Raw genomic sequence first — 14,913 nt, 5'->3', positions numbered from 1 at the left:
AGCGTCTGCCTTCGGCTCAGGTCATAATCCCAGGGTCCTGGGATCGAGCCGTACCTTGGGCTCCCTGCTCCAAGTGGGGCTGCTTCTCCCTCTCCCTTTGCCTGCCACTTCCTCTGCTTGTGCTGTCAAATAAAATCTTAAAAAAAAAAAAAAAATCACTTTCTCTAAGAAGCCTTCCCTGATGTCCTGACACTGCCCACCTGTTTCCCTGAGAACCAGTAATTAACTGCCAACCATTGTGGTATTAGAATTATGTCACCCTTACTAGACAAAGCAATTCTTAAATACAAAACTGTTTACCATGAATCCCCATGGCTAAGTGCCTGGCCTATAGTAGGGTGCTCAGCAAAGTATTTGTAGCATCCACACTTTTTTTTGGTGTTCAATAATCCCCCCTCCCTCAGCTCCATGGCTAGCACTTATAGCAACTTTGTGTACATTAGAAAAAAGTGTTCCTTCCTCAAGACACCTAACTGCCATTTGCAAGAAAATAGTCGTAGTAACTATATAGTAACAAGGTGAATGATGCTCCCTAGAAGCTGCACAATGCACAATCTGCGTCACCTTGAGCAGAAACTTTGTCCCTACTCCCAACACAGCAGGAGTGCTTGCACAGCGTTCTAGGCACTGATAGCTTCTGGAAAGACGGAGTTATGTTCTTTTCTGAGAATCACAAACCCATGTCAGTCAGCCTTCCTTCACTTTAGGTCAAACCCAAGTTAGGGAGGACAGGGCTGAGGATGTTGTGTGCATATAGGAGAAGTTATCCTATTCCTACACCCATGCCCACCTACCCCCAATAACCAAGGCACAGAAATAAGGCATGAGTGGAAGGAAGAGTCAGGGGACCAGCCAGCTTTAAGCAAGGCTAAAGGAGGAGGAGCCTCCCACTGCCTAATTGTATGACCTAACACTAGACCCAAATCTCTAAAAGATACTAAGAATACAGATGATGGAGGAGAAGAGAAAGGATGGTAGGCAGGATCCCTCTGTTTTTCTCAGTTGGTAGACTCAGAATTGGTGGGAATAAGGCTGTTCAATAGACACAGAGACAGGCCCTTTAAAAAACCAAAGCAAACCCTGGGATCAACTTTATTGCTGATGGTTGTGGTCTCTTCTTCCCTACGCCCTTGTCTCTCTGATGGTCCAAAGCCCCTCCAGGATAGTACAGTGCTTAGGCTCTGCTGGGCCAGAGGCAAGGGAGACAATCTGCCTCCCAAGTCTACCCCCAGCTCAGTTTCTCCCCTGTCCCCACCCCACCCTATTGCACATCAAATCATGTAAACATGGCTACGGGCATGGCCCTGAACAGCAGTGAGGCAGATTGATGTGTAAACAGATTTGGGACCAGGGACCAGACCCAGTCACCCAGCCCCATCCCATGCTGAGGCCCACAGCTAAATTTGGAAAAGCAGGGGGGCTTGGTCCCAAACTCTGGCTCAGATTATGCAACAGTGCAGACAGCTCAGCTCCCCTCTACCACCCTCTCAGATTCCAGGTCCTGAGGTCCACCCACCCCTGGGCGCCCCTCCAGGCCTGGGCAGCAGATGGCAGTGTCCAGTATTCTCCCTCCCACCCCCAGCTGGAAGTCATTGGTGCTGGGTCTTCCGAGATGCCCGGGGAAAACCGGAGACAGGCAATGGCAATCTGTCCAGCCCTGGAGAAGAGGGAGGGTGGGCAGTCAAAAGCAGGGCATAGGTCCAGTCTCAGGGGTAAGACAACCAAGCCACAGAATGGGTATATGAGGTACATTACAAACAAAGCAGAGAGCATGCCATCTCTCCTGCTTGGATGACCATGGTTCCAGAGGGCCCCACCTCACAACCACCCATTAGCCTGCGCCCCCACTCCCTCTCACCAAAGGCCCGGATCAGCTCTGCCCGCACAGCCGCGGTAAAGGTCTTCACCAGACAGAGAGTGGTGAGGCCCGCGAAGGCTGCGTTGTATAGGAACACGATGTAGAAATTGCCCAGCCAGTTGAAGCGTCCAAAGTCACCCAGCAGGTCAAAGCGAGTGAGCCCTGAAGTACAAAGGCCAGCATGGGAGTGCGCTCCCCAGCTCCTCCCTGGCTCAGAGCCCAGTTTTCTGCTGCCTCCTAGTGGCCACATCTCAACAATGCAATTGATAGGTTGGCCTTTCCTATGTATTAATTATTCCTACTTCCCAACTTGTCTCAGAGGGAGTTATGGCTGTTGAGGAGAGTGTCAGCAGCTAGGCTTGCTCCAACTTCCCTTCCAGAGTTCAGCATCTTCTCCTCCAGTGGGGCCCCCCTCTGGCTCCACGTGTCCCAAGGAGCTCCCTGGGCCTGCTACTTGTTCCTAGGCCAGAAACCTAGAAGCTGGTCACCCAGTGTGGAGGCTAAGGGCTCCGACTCTGATCAGGCTGCTTTGGTTCAGATCCAAACTCCACCCCTAACTAATTGTGTTATCTGCAGCAGCTTCCATAAATTTTTGTGCCTAGGTTTCCTTAACTATAGAGAAAATAATGGGACTGTGAGAATTAAATGAAACAACACATATAAAGCACTATATGTGCCAGGCACTGTTCTAACACTTGAGTCCTTAATCATCATAATAATGTCATCACAAGTCCAAATTTTGGGGCCATCCCCCACTTAAAAAATATTCTCACCTGCATCCGACCTAAAGGAACGAACTAGTGGACCCACAAGCCTAGTTTCCTACTGAATCCCCAGGGTATAAGTACAATGGCACAGTGGAGACAGTATGAACTGAAGAACCAAACCGAACTGATGGTTCATGACGTGGTGAAGGCAGAGCTCCCATACTACCCTGGGGAGAACTATTACACTTTTGAACATTTTTACCAGGCAATTCTAGATGATAGCTCTAAAGATGGGAGAAGGACTGAGTGTAGTATTTGATGTCCCAGTGTATGGAAAAAGCACTGGACTCATGTTTAAGAGACAAGGGTTCTAGCCTGACTTGGCCTTGCTTCAAGCGAGCTATATAACTAGGTAAATTGATTAGCTTCTCTGTTTCTTGTCTTTATAAAATGAGAATGTTTAGGGGCGCCTGGGTGGCTCAGTCGTTAAGCGTCTGCCTTCGGCTCAGGTCGGGGTCCCGGGGTCCCGGGATCGAGCCCCACATCGGGCTCCCTGCTCGGCGGGAAGCCTGCTTCCTCCTCTCCCACTCCCCCTGCTTGTGTTCCCTCTCTCGCTGTGTCTCTCTCTGTCAAATAAATAAATAAAATCTTTAAAAAATAATAATAAAATAAAAAAAAATAAAATGAGAATGTTTATTAGAGGATCCAGCTCAGAGGAACATTTGGGGGAAAGTGGTGCTTCTCCACCAAAAAATGGAAGTAAATAGGGGAGGCTGTGGGATACAGCTAATGGAAAGGTATGAGCTTTGAAGCAACACTATTCTGAAGCTCAACACAGGCATTTTACAGAGCCTCAATTTCTCCATGTGTATAATGGGGGTAATACCTCCACCTAGGTTGGTTGTGGGAATTAGAGAGAGCATGTATATAAAATGTATGCTTAGCACCAGTAGGTACTCAGAAAAGCCAATTCCCTTACCTCCTTTTGCTACTTACCCAGGGTTCGAGAAAAGACAGGAAGTGCGGAGCTTAGGACCAGGAGACAGACACAGTTCCCAATTATCTAGGTGGGAGTAAGGAAAGGGGAGGTGAGGGTAGCAGAGCTGCCAGCACCTAGCACCCTTGCTGCCCCCAGGAGCTTCCTTTATTCCCGCCCGGCTACCTGTGTCATGGCTGTGTCGTGCCATCTGGGCCGCAGGCTCCGGAAGAATGGAGAGCTGTAGAATCCCACAACTGAGGATACCATCAGGTAACTGCCACTAGGTTAAGGAAGAACTGGCCAGCCCCCAAGGATTAATGCCTCATCTCAAAGGGAATGGACCTCTCCCCTAACCCTCCTTTCAAATGAAGTCTTTTCCTTCTTCCTGAACCCCAACGTGGGTGAAGACTTGCCCCCTTCCCCATCATTCCCACCACAGTCCCAGGAGACAGGTTCAGTGAACAGAGGCAATGGTGGGTTTCCAGAAGGATACAAGATGAGTACAACCTGAATGACGGCACCAAAGGAGCCCAGCTTGGAGAAGGAGACCTGGCCCAGGGAGGCATCCTGAGAGATGGAGTGGTGTCACTATGGAATACTCCCTACCAGGAGCACCACCCAGTACCAAGCACCCAGCCTTCCCTCTGGCCTCAGCTTCTGTCTCTCACCCCAGCCTTTCTTAAGCCCTCCCCAAAAGATATGCAGCCCAGTACCTGCATGCCCCGGGGCATGGCAGCCTCATCGATGAGCAGCTCCAGGATGTGGATGGCCACAATGAGCACAGAGAGGCCCTATGGGAAGCAAGGTCACGGACTCCCATTCCTGCCCCAGCCCACAGCTGTATTCAGTGTTGAATGTTAAGAGCAGACACTCTGGTCCAACATTTTGTTTCCCATTAGCTGTGTGGGACCTCTTCAAGGTTATTGCTAGCAACAGAGCACCTTTGAGGGTATTGTAAGATACCCTTTCGGGGTGGAAGGATTGCAAAAAGTTTGAATAGAAAAATGTACCTCCTCCCCCAGATCAGTAAGAGTTATTTCCAAGTCCAGAACATGGCAAGTGGAGGGATGGACTGATCTCCACCCTTATTTTCACCCCAGAGAAAACCTGTGTAACTACTCAGTGGCCATGTATGACCTTAGGCAAACTCCTTCATTCCTGTTTCTTCATCTACAAAATGGGGATCGGTGTGCTCAGTACAGGGCAGGACCCAAAGTAGACAATCAGTGAGAGGCAACTACTATTATTGCTGATAACCGGGTCCCTGCATCTCCTCCCTCTTCCCTAAGAGGACCTAAAGTAGTCAAGAGCCTACTATTCCTCACCTCCACCAGGAATGGGATACCTACCGTCAGCACCAGCAAGCACAGCATGGCCAGGGGGTAGCCCAGGTTCCGCTGCCAGGCTGAGGCCTTCCGTCGCTTCTCTGTACAGGGATGAAAAGCTGTTAGCAAGGGCCAGGAGTGACAGGCTACTCTCCTTGGGGAAACGCAGGTATCCCAATCCCTACCAACCTACATACCCAGCAGGACCCTCTGTGTCTGCAGAGCTAGGACCTGTCTGTGCAGCAGCTCCATATCCAAATGCAGCCAGCAGGAGGTGGGATCTGAGGGCAGAGAAGATGGGGCTGCCTCCCAGTCCTGCAGCCCCCACCCAAGGCACGGCCCCCAACCCAGCTGGCGAGAACCACGACTTACTACAAATCCTGCGGGTTAAAGCTGCCTCCTCAAAGGCTGAGCAGTGCAGCTGCTCCTCCAGGTCTTCTAGCAGCTGGGGACAGGGGAAAGAGGGACTACCTGTCAGAGGCTCCCTGACCCCAAGGGCCCCAGGAGACCCCCGCTCATCCTAGGCTCCACAGTCTCATTCCTTCCCCTAACCCTCATTCACCACCCTGTGCCCAGAAGCTTTATCCAGTCCCTCCCAACTGCCGTTTGCTCTGCCTTGCATGTCTGGTGACCAGCCCCAGATGCTGGGGGTGAAGGATATGGGAGGCAGCAAAGGCTGTGGCCTTCCGCAAGGTGTGTACTACACAACTGTAGGCTAGCTTCACTGTTTGGCTCTGGCTTTGCAGGAATCGAAGGGCAAAGAGCACTACATACCCGAGGCTTGACCAGTAGCTTCCCAGTGACTGAGAACATGCGGGCGAGTCCTAGTGGAGTACACACTGTGGGGACAGGAGCCGGTTACCTGCCAGACCCTTCTCTCCACCACCTCCCCTACCCACCCTTCCATTCCCTCTCCTTCCACCCTGGTTACTTTGATCCACGGACCTTACCCATTCCCTCCAAGACCCTGAACACTCACCCAGGAGCAGCAGGACCCCAAGAAAGGAGATACAGGAGTAGAGGTAGGGGAGGTAGTACTCCCAGAAGTCTAAGGGTAAAAAAGAAGTATGTCAGCTGGTCTCTCTTCCAGCTTCCTGGGGGCTGATGGGCCTCAGACACTAGGAAGGACACCACACATGAGCCCACAGGGGTTAGGCAAGTAATGTGAACCAGGAAAGCTGGCCCAGTGTCAGCAGTGGGGCTATAGCAAACTGGAGGCCCACTAAGCCATATCTAAAGAACAGGAGCACCCGGATGGCTCAGTCGGTCAAGCGTCTGCCTTTAGCTCAGGTCATGTCCTGGGATCAAAGACTGCATCGGGCTCCCTGCTCAGTGGGAAAGCTGCTTCTCCCTCTGCCTCTGCCCCTCCCACCCCCCATTCATGCTCTCTCAAATAAATAAATAAAATCTTAAAAATAAGATGGAAAAAAAAAAAGGAACACAACTGCTATTAGGCCCAATCTCTGGGGTCTAGTGTGGCCAGATCCTCAACTTTGTTAGGTAAAGCCACAAATCTGGATATTAATGTGAAATCTCTCAACTTTTGCATGTCAGCAACTGACTCATTTATATTTTTAATCATTGCATGGGCGCAATGGATCATTTCTGCAGGTTGGACTTGGCCTGACATCCATTAGTTTGAAACTTCTAAGAAACACGGTCCCAACCTTCTCCACCTTAGAGGGATACAGTTGTTCCAGGCAGGGAAACCCATCAACCAACTGCAGAGCCACTCAGCCTGGAGGGTGGGGAGGAAGCCGGCCCTCTCACCATAGAGTGACTCCCTGCTGGCCTTGTTGTTGTCCACAATGGCTGATGCCACCCATACCATGCCCAGCACCAGTAGGGTGAGGAGCATCAACATCACCACCGTCTCGTAGACCCGGCCCAGGACACCCTATAGGAGGAGGCAACAGGTAAGGGGCAGGATCAACATCAGGGGAAGGAAGGAGACACGGGATGGCAGCCTGGCTGGGGAAACCAGAGAGCACTGGATTCAGGAGACAGGGAAGGGCGTCTCCCTCTTACTGTGCCAAATCACTCTGTCTTCCTACCCTACATCTAGGGCCATTGCTTATACAGTATAGTCTTCATGTGCAACCCCCCTCCCCAAACTCCTTCCCCATCCTGCCTTGCTGTGGGAGGCTGACCCCCGAGGGCTGCATCACACAAACTCTTTGCCCTCTGGTTCGGCTTGCCCAGTGAGAAGGACAGGCAGGAGAGCAGAACGTAAGAAGAGAAAGGGATCAGGGTATTTCTTCAGTTTCCTTCAACCTTTGTCACTATGGTTTGGGCTGTAGCTGTGAAGCACCTCCCAGCTTCAACTATCAATGGGTTCCAGAAACTATTTCTTCCTTTTGCTCCCACAGGCCTAAGGGTAGTAATGACTTCCCGCTGACCTCAAATTCCTTGTTGATCCCCTTAACTCTGACTAAACCTCTGCAAATAGTCTTTGTTAAAATCTCTTCGGTGGGGTGCCTGGGTGGCTCAGTCAGTTAAGCGGCGGACTCTTCCTTTCGGCTCGGTCATGATTACAGGGCTGTGAGATGGAGCCCCACGTCAGGCTCTGTGCTGGGTGTGGAGCCTGCTTAAGACTATCTCGTTCCTTCTGCCCCTCCCCCTCTAAAAAATTTAAAAATAAATAAAAAATAAAAAAATAAAAAAATAAAATAAATCTCTTCAGTTGAACCATCTGAGTGGAATTCTGTTTCCTGCCTTGATTGACTGATATATCCCCCACTCACCTTTCTGGAGCCAGCGAAGCCCTCAGACTCAGTGAAGAAGTACGCAAAGGGCATGAGGAAGATGAGGGACAGGTTGGAGAAGAGAAAAACGAAGTTCCAGAGGCCTAGGGCAAAAAAGGAAAAGCAGGGGTGGTCAGTGGCAGGGATGGGGTGGGGGGAGGGTAGACAACCTACCAGGGACCGACCACGTGGTGGGGGGGGGCAAGGATGGGGTGATATACGACTAATTAGCCGAGGCTGCCTGTGTCTGCATAAACCTAGTCTGTTCCCTATCACCACCCCAAGTTGCAGCCAGGAGCCACGTACCATGGATGAGGGAGCCATTGAGCCACTGGATATAGTAGTTCCGAGGCAGTGAGAGGAGCACCTCATTGCTGATAATGGAGAAGGGCAGCAGCAGGACAGCACCCAGGGCGACCGCCAGGGTAAAGGTGCAGAGCTCGAGCCTGGGCAGAGAATGGGAGCGCCCTTGCTTAGCTCAGACACTCACTTCCCTGGGCCCAAGAAGCCCTGCTCATCCCCCCTCACCCTGGAACTACCTGTAGCAGTGACAGACCCAGGGAAGGAGCCATCCAGCTAAGGATCTACCAACTGTCCCTTAATCTCCCCCTCCAGGGAAGCCTTGGCACCAGGGATGGGCACACCTTAGGCATTCATGTCATGGGTCATGACACTTGCCCAGAACTTTCCCCTGGAATATGGTCCTCCTACACATGTCTGCCAGGTGCACAGGCATGCCAAGCTAAGGGGTTTTTCTTCTCTTCTCTGCTCAGAGATACGGATTTCTGAGCTTGCCTTCTCTAGCCCAAATAAGAGCAGGGTCACCCCACATGGCTAGGCCCTGCATGAAGGCACTAGGCAAAGGGGGAAAGGAAGGACCTGAAACCCAGCTTCATAGCCAAGGCCTGTGTCCAGGACTGCCTCAGGTGAAGAGACGTTTTTACTTAGTTGGTCCACCAAGGGGGTAAGGTTGCCTTCTTTTAATCTGTTGACCGGAGGGGTCATCCCTTTATTTTCCCTATATGTGCTAATGAATAATAACAGCCTGGAGCAAGGGCCATCCTGTCAGAACCAAGCCCACCCTGCCCTTGAGGGTCCCACCTTCCACATCCCTGCTCTAGTCCATCGGTCTACATCCGTAACGCACTCCTTCCCTGATGACCACTGGGAGGTGAAGCCAAGCTGGAACCATTTCTGGTGACTCAGGCCCTAGCTCACAGTTCCTGGCCAAGAGGCTCCCAGAAACTCCTGGCCTAACCAGGGAGACAGGAACAACAACTTTTTCAAGCGTCCCCAGCGTGAGATAAAGCCGGAAGAAGCCAGAAATGCAGGAACCCTCTCTTCACTGTATGACACCCCACTCTCCTCCCAGCTCCAGGAGTCTCACTAGATCCTAGCTTCTAAAGGCTCCTAGTGCCAGGAGCTGGGGCAGCAAAACTTACGCAATCTTGTTGACTGTGGCATCTTCATCGTCCACTGAGAGAGAGAGAGAGAGAGAGGCACGGGGAAGAGGCAAGACATCAGTGGGCAGCTCTGGGATCATCTGTCCTGCAGTGTTCCCTCCTGCCCCCTCCCTGCCCTCTGAAGAAGGGCCTGGGCCACAGAGGCAGAGCTGGACTTAGGCTCCGGGAGAGTTCACACTATGAACCCCACAACCTGTTCTCTGGCCGAGGTGGCAGCTTAAAGATCTGTGGTCCCAGGTGGAAAGAGTACAGGTCAGAAATTCTCTCACTTCCCTCCCTTCCCATGATCTCTCTCATTGTAGGTTCCTCTTTGTCAGCTGAAAATATCAGGAACAACTGGTCTGGGAGGCTGATTACATTGGTGGCTGGGGGCAGCAAAGAGAAATGAGATAGGGGACGGGGGGAGATATACAGAGAAAGTCCTTGGGAGAATTATACTGAGGAGTAGCTGCCTTCTTGGGTGGGGGTTCATGAAGCCTTCTGGAGGGGAGGAAAGACTAGGGCCAGGACAGGATGATCTGGACATGCTGGGGCTAGGAATGGGGGCAAATGTGTCCCCCCAAATCGCACAATGCCTACAGGAAGGAAAGCTCCAATCTGAGCACACTTACGCTCTCTATAAAGAGAAAGGCTACCATCACCATGTCCCAGGGGGGGCCCCAGTGGTCAGGTAGGTCTCTGTTCCTGGGTGTGAGTGCAGTAGTTGAGGAGAGGACAGAGCTGGTGCCCATGATTACGTTCACCCTATAGCTGTTCATTTTAGGTTCACAGAGGGCTTTCACGTTAACCATCTCATTTGGTCCACACAAGGTCAATGAACTGGTTAGAGACTATAGGGCCCATCTTGTAGAGGATGGAACTGAGGGAAGTTACATGACTTGCCCAGGGGCTTTATTAGTTGCAGACCCTTCTGTCTAGACTTTCCACTCTACCACCTCGCCCCGGCCTGTGGAAGAAGCGAAGCAGAAGAGGCAAAGGCTCCAGAACAGCCACCTTTCCTTTCCCAGCAGGCACCATGGGCCCACTCCCCTGAGGCTGGTCGCATGGCAACAGGAACACTGGTAGAGAGCAGGGAAAAGGGAGGGCAGTCAGAGGTACCTGTGGTGAACTCAGCAGGCTTCTTGAAGTGGGTCAGAGCGATGTGGCAGAGGATGTAGAGTGTCGCAAACAGAAGTGTTGAGATCTGTGGCAGAGTGCGAGCTGGGATGAGAAGCTCTATCCCCAGCACATTCCTGAGCCCCAGTGGCCTCTCTGGTAATTCTATGGGGTCACTTTCCCAAAACAAGGCTCCATACTTCTAGGAGTTCCATCTTTCTCCCCAGCATTTCCTTCTAGTCAGGGCCCTCAGGGGCCTCTAAGAAGCACCAGACAGAGGATGGGGAAACAGCACTATATCCAGCCCTATGAAGTTTTTTCCAGGAGAAAACAGCTTCAACCGAACCCTGGTTGGTAAATAGGCAGAGAAAACTCCTAGAGACACATATACACACATACACGCGTACCAACATAATGATTTGATGTTCGTATATATTGCAGAGAGATCACCACAATAAATCTAGTTAATATCTGTCACCACATACACTTAAAAATTTTTTTCTTGTAATGAGAACTTTTAAGACCTACTCTCATAGTTTGCTGAAAGTTTGTTTTTTTTTTTAATTAATGGATGTTGGATTTTGTCAAATTCTTTTTCTGCATGCATCTATTGAGATGATCATATGGGCGGTTTTTAATTCTATTAATATGGTGAATTAGATTCATTGCCTTTTGAACATGAAACCAAAGACAATCTACCATGAGCACTTTCAAATTTCTAACCATTTCTCTCATTCCTATAGGTACATGGTATTTCTCCTATCAAGAAATAGTCTTGGGGCGCCTGGGTGGCTCAGTCGTTAAGCGTCTGCCTTCGGCTCCGGTCATGTTCCCAGGGTCCTGGGATCGAGCCCCGCATCGGGCTCCCTGCTCCTCAGTAAGCATGCTTCTCCCTCTCCCGCTCCCTCTGCTTGTGTTCCCTCGCTCGCTGTGTCTCTCTCTGTCAAATAAATAAATAAAATCTAAAAAAAAATAAAGACGGTCGATTCCTGGTCCCTATTCAAGTGACTTCCAACAGCAGAGCCAGGCTGTCCCATGCCCCTGGGCAACTGGCCCTCCAATCCACAGTCATGGCAGGACTTGGCCAGGTTAGTCTGTACATGCATGTATCCCTACCCTGCCCCAAGTAAGCTGCTGTTGCCCAAGGGAGGAGCCGCTGGTCAGCCTGGCTCTACAATCAGCGCCAGAGAGTCTTGAGACGTTATTGCATTTATTTTTATTTTTTTAAATTAATTTATTTAAGTAATCTCTACACCCAACACGAGCCTCAAACTCACAATTCCGAGATTAAGAGCTGCAGAGCCAGCCAGGCACCCCGCCATGTTATTGCTTTTAAAGTAAGCCAAGAGGGGCACCTGGGTGGCTCAGTTCGTTAAGTAACTGCCTTTGGCTCAGGTCATGATCCCAGGGTCCTGGGATCAAGCCCCCATAGCGGACTCCCTGCTCAGCAGGGAGTCTGCTTCTCCCTCTCCTCTGCTCCTCCCCACCCCCACTCCTGCTTTCTGTCTTGCTCTCTCTCATTCAAATAAATAAATGAAATCTTTAAAAAACAATAAATAAAGTAAGCTATGAAAGCAGGATCAGTCTCCTGGATCCTCCAGTCTCCAAGAGGAGCTCACCCCACAGGGAATCTGCACATGTTATCTATATCTATACATGGAAGGAAGATGTCAAAGAGATTCAAGGAGAGTGATGAGTCTAGAACAAAATTTTAGCTTTTAACATTAGGGAAGTGGAGTAGAATGAGTTACTCAGGTTGTACTGAAGATTTCTACTGCCTAGCACTCCCTCTGCCCTTGGGCTTGCGTAACAGCCAGGAAGGTGGGAGGGCTCAAAAGGTCAGGCTGGAGCTCCACGCAGTTCCAGCAGAGGCTAGGTCATTCTCTAGCGCAGGGGATGGGAGCCAGGTGGGGGAGGCACCAGAAGCGTTCAGGCTGCCCTTGGCCAGCACTAATGTCCTCAGCTAATAGGACTAAAGAATGGGGGAGACATCAAGGAGGCTGCTTCTCCGTTCAAGGTCTCATCCCTCCCTGTTCTCTAGGAACGTGGGCCTCTGTCCCTACAATGTTTCAAGGCGTGGTCCTGTCTCCACAACATACCCACCTCACCATGTGGGACTATCCACTAAGGATCACACAAGGAAAGTTCATCTGGAGTTCCACACATGGACTGATACATTCCCTACTTTTCAGTCCTCACAGATAAGAGCAGACCTAGTTATGTGGTGGCTCACTTTACTCCTCCTCCAGTCTGAGGCTGCAGATTGAGAAAAATAAAGATGACCCCACCAGTGGGTCCCCCTATTCATTAACACTTCCATTCTTCCAAACCTTTCCTTTTTGCCTTCCATTTAGTGTTTGGGGGTGAGGGCTACTCTGGGGAACTCTGATGAAAAAGGGTAGAGATGAGAACTGAAAGCAGGCCTGAGGAAGATGCAGCTCCCTAAGTTCCCCAGGGGTTCCCCTGGGGCCCAGAAGTGAGGAGTCCATCCATTGCTGTGTGGCAGGTTCAGCTGCTGCTCAAGGTGGCAGTGTGGGAGTAGGGAACGCAGCCTGCTGCCCTCTGGAGCACTGGGGAGGAAGGACCACTCACAGGGGAAATCCCTGAATGGCTGGGGAGCTATGAACCTCGTTGCGGGGGGCGAGGCGAGAGGGCGGGGGTTCCAACAAGCACCAATGAGGGGGGAAAGAAGGGGATAACTTAGTTGTTCTCCATCTCTACACAGTAGAATCCACCCCACAAGAGTCCTTTCTTCCAAAGTGGAAGACCCACCAAAGTGCCCCGTTCCTCTGGCATGCCACCCCTACACCTACCAAGTCTTTTCTGGAACCTAGTTCAGTGTTTGGACGTCTCCCTTTCGTCAAACATCAGCGAAGTTTGCGGAGTCTCTCCCAATTAAACCCATCCCTCTCAGACTATCCGATTACGATCGAAATCACTAGACTCGCAGACCCACGCCCTGAAGCCCCGCAGGGGCGGGGGACTGGAGGGCGGGCGGGGGGAGGGGCGTGTAGAAGGGAGGAACGGAAACCGACCCGCGGCTTTGTTTATCGCGCAACTACCCGACTGATCCGATCTAGAGGTTCACCAGGCCGGGACCATTCGTCGCTCGCCCCTGGGCCACGCAGGCCCTGACGGCGCTCTGAGCCCGGGTGGTCGCACTCCGACCCGAACTTCTCCCTCTCCCGCGCCACCCGTGCTTCCCCCCCGCTTGGTCTATTTACCCTTCCTGCCCGGGTCCGTACTCACAATGCACTCGCGAACCCTCTCGTGGAAGAGCTGCTCTCGCACGGATAGCACTTCGTAGTCAGCTGCTTCCATACTCTGCTCAGCATGACTGGGGCGGGGGTGTCTCCGGGCCCGGGGAGGACGAGCGGGGATGAAGCCGCCGCCGCCGCGCACCCGGACCCAACCAAGGAGCCTCTCCTCGCAGCCTGCGACGGAAACTCGGGGTAATCTGGAGCTCAGATTCAGTCGTCCGGACGCCTTAAAGGGGCAGGCACCACGCGCCTCGTTTTAACGGGCCCCGGCCCCCTCTGCTCCCTCCCCTTTAAGGTCCGGACTCAGTCAACTTTAACGCAAACACCCTCCAACAAGCTTGCAACGAGGAAGCGCAGGTGCTGGTTCTATCTACCAGAGACCAACTGACGACACAAGGGATGGGCGGGTTTCTTCCAGCGAGCGGAGTTCATTGGCTCCTAGGGAGCTGCCGCTCATCGCCAGAGGAGCGTTGATAGGCTCGCCCCGTGGAAGGAGGCGGGATCTTTGGGGCCTTAGAGTGCTTGCTCTAAAACTAAACAGCCGTCTCCTTTCAACTCCTGCGGTTGAGAGGACAGTTCCTGCATTTCCGAGCAACCGAGATTTTGATTTGACTGTGGTTAAATGAACCCTTTGGACCAGGCCAGCAAGGCAGGATGTGAGAGCAGCAAGGGGGTTCTGAAAGGCACCGCTGCCCAGTAACCCAAGGCCTGCAGCAGCATTTTCTGAAAGTGTGTTTCTGTTGGGGTGGGGCCCCTCCACTGCTAGGAGTTTTCACTCAGTCACTTTTGTGGGAAGCCTAGTGTGTGCTGGAGCAAATACTGAAGAAAAGTGGCTAGAGAACCACGGGAATATCCTGAAACTTTGTGAGGAAATAACCCCGGGGGAATCATTGCTTAATAGGGCTGAGTCAAATGTTACCCTACTCTGTGCCACTCACCTTATAGACTTTTATCTCCTTTTGAAATCACAACAGCCCTTCAGAGGAAGATATGGTTAACATTTTAGAGATTAGAAAATGGTGAGACGTTGTCACGTGCCAAGGTCACACAATTAAGGAATGCCAGGTACCTTCCGGCAACCTTGGAATATGTACTGTTTGGGTAGTTCCACCTTCATGGACTTGAACCCTTCCTCTAAGTTGGAGAAGTAAGGGAAACTCAAAAGAAGGGCTGAGTTTTGCAAACTGCCCCACTGAAGGATAAGAGCCCAATTGTAAAGGCCTAGACTGCATCCAGTTACTATCTGAGCAAGAGTCAGGGGCCAGAATTAACAGCTGAATTCTGTACCCTGGTAACTTTTCCGGAGCAAGTTATTTTTGTCCCTTTTTTGTTTCCCCACTGATTTGCAACAGGACCTTGGGAAATAAAAAGAATGTACTTGTTTCTATGTATATGTACACACTTAATGTATGTGTGTATACACACATTTGTCTTTGGTGATAGCAAGATAATGAGAGGAGCTGAAGAGCTGATTTCCCCCTT

At 51.3% G+C, this 14,913-nt stretch overlaps 1 protein-coding gene across 3 annotated transcripts; it reads right to left on the bottom strand.

Annotated features, from left to right (window-relative positions):
• Positions 1-133: 133 nt before the first annotated feature.
• Positions 134-14,261, bottom strand: LMBR1L (limb development membrane protein 1 like). Of its 3 annotated transcripts, XM_032420933.1 has the most exons (17): positions 13,421-14,261; positions 10,175-10,259; positions 9,056-9,089; positions 7,920-8,059; positions 7,614-7,717; positions 6,640-6,766; positions 5,849-5,917; positions 5,644-5,708; positions 5,242-5,314; positions 5,067-5,150; positions 4,894-4,970; positions 4,258-4,335; positions 4,038-4,111; positions 3,728-3,818; positions 3,562-3,628; positions 1,859-2,020; positions 1,077-1,657 (listed from the first exon to the last, which is right to left on the bottom strand). In XM_032420933.1, exons 1-17 carry the CDS (start codon positions 13,490-13,492, stop codon positions 1,590-1,592), a joined length of 1,470 nt encoding a protein of 489 aa, XP_032276824.1. In that variant the 5' UTR covers positions 13,493-14,261; the 3' UTR covers positions 1,077-1,589. The 3 variants fall into 3 exon arrangements, with proteins under 3 accessions (XP_032276826.1, XP_032276827.1, XP_032276824.1); XM_032420935.1 differs by lacking the exon at positions 10,175-10,259 and having other exon boundaries at positions 134-1,657; positions 13,421-13,504; XM_032420936.1 differs by lacking the exon at positions 13,421-14,261 and having other exon boundaries at positions 134-1,657; positions 9,056-9,156; positions 9,775-10,261.
• Between the last annotated feature and the right edge of the window lie 652 nt (positions 14,262-14,913).

The sequence above is a fragment of the Phoca vitulina genome, unplaced genomic scaffold (assembly GCF_004348235.1).
Source record: "Phoca vitulina isolate PV1807 unplaced genomic scaffold, GSC_HSeal_1.0 scaffold23, whole genome shotgun sequence".
Classification (NCBI taxonomy): domain Eukaryota; kingdom Metazoa; phylum Chordata; class Mammalia; order Carnivora; family Phocidae; genus Phoca; species Phoca vitulina.
This window is presented reverse-complemented; position numbering and strand designations above follow the sequence as displayed.

Excerpts from the sequence above, each read along its gene's own strand:
- LMBR1L (XM_032420936.1), bottom strand. The coding sequence starts at position 9,867 with ATGGTTAACGTGAAAGCCCTCTGTGAACCTAAAATGAACAGCTATAGG. Across the intron at positions 4,336-4,893 it reads TGTGCTTGCTGGTGCTGACG|GGCCTCTCTGTGCTCATTGT; the intron begins GTAGGTATCCCA and ends TGCTTCCCATAG. Across the intron at positions 3,819-4,037 it reads ATTCAGGTTGTACTCATCTT|TTACCTGATGGTATCCTCAG; the intron begins GTATCCTTCTGG and ends ACCTAGTGGCAG.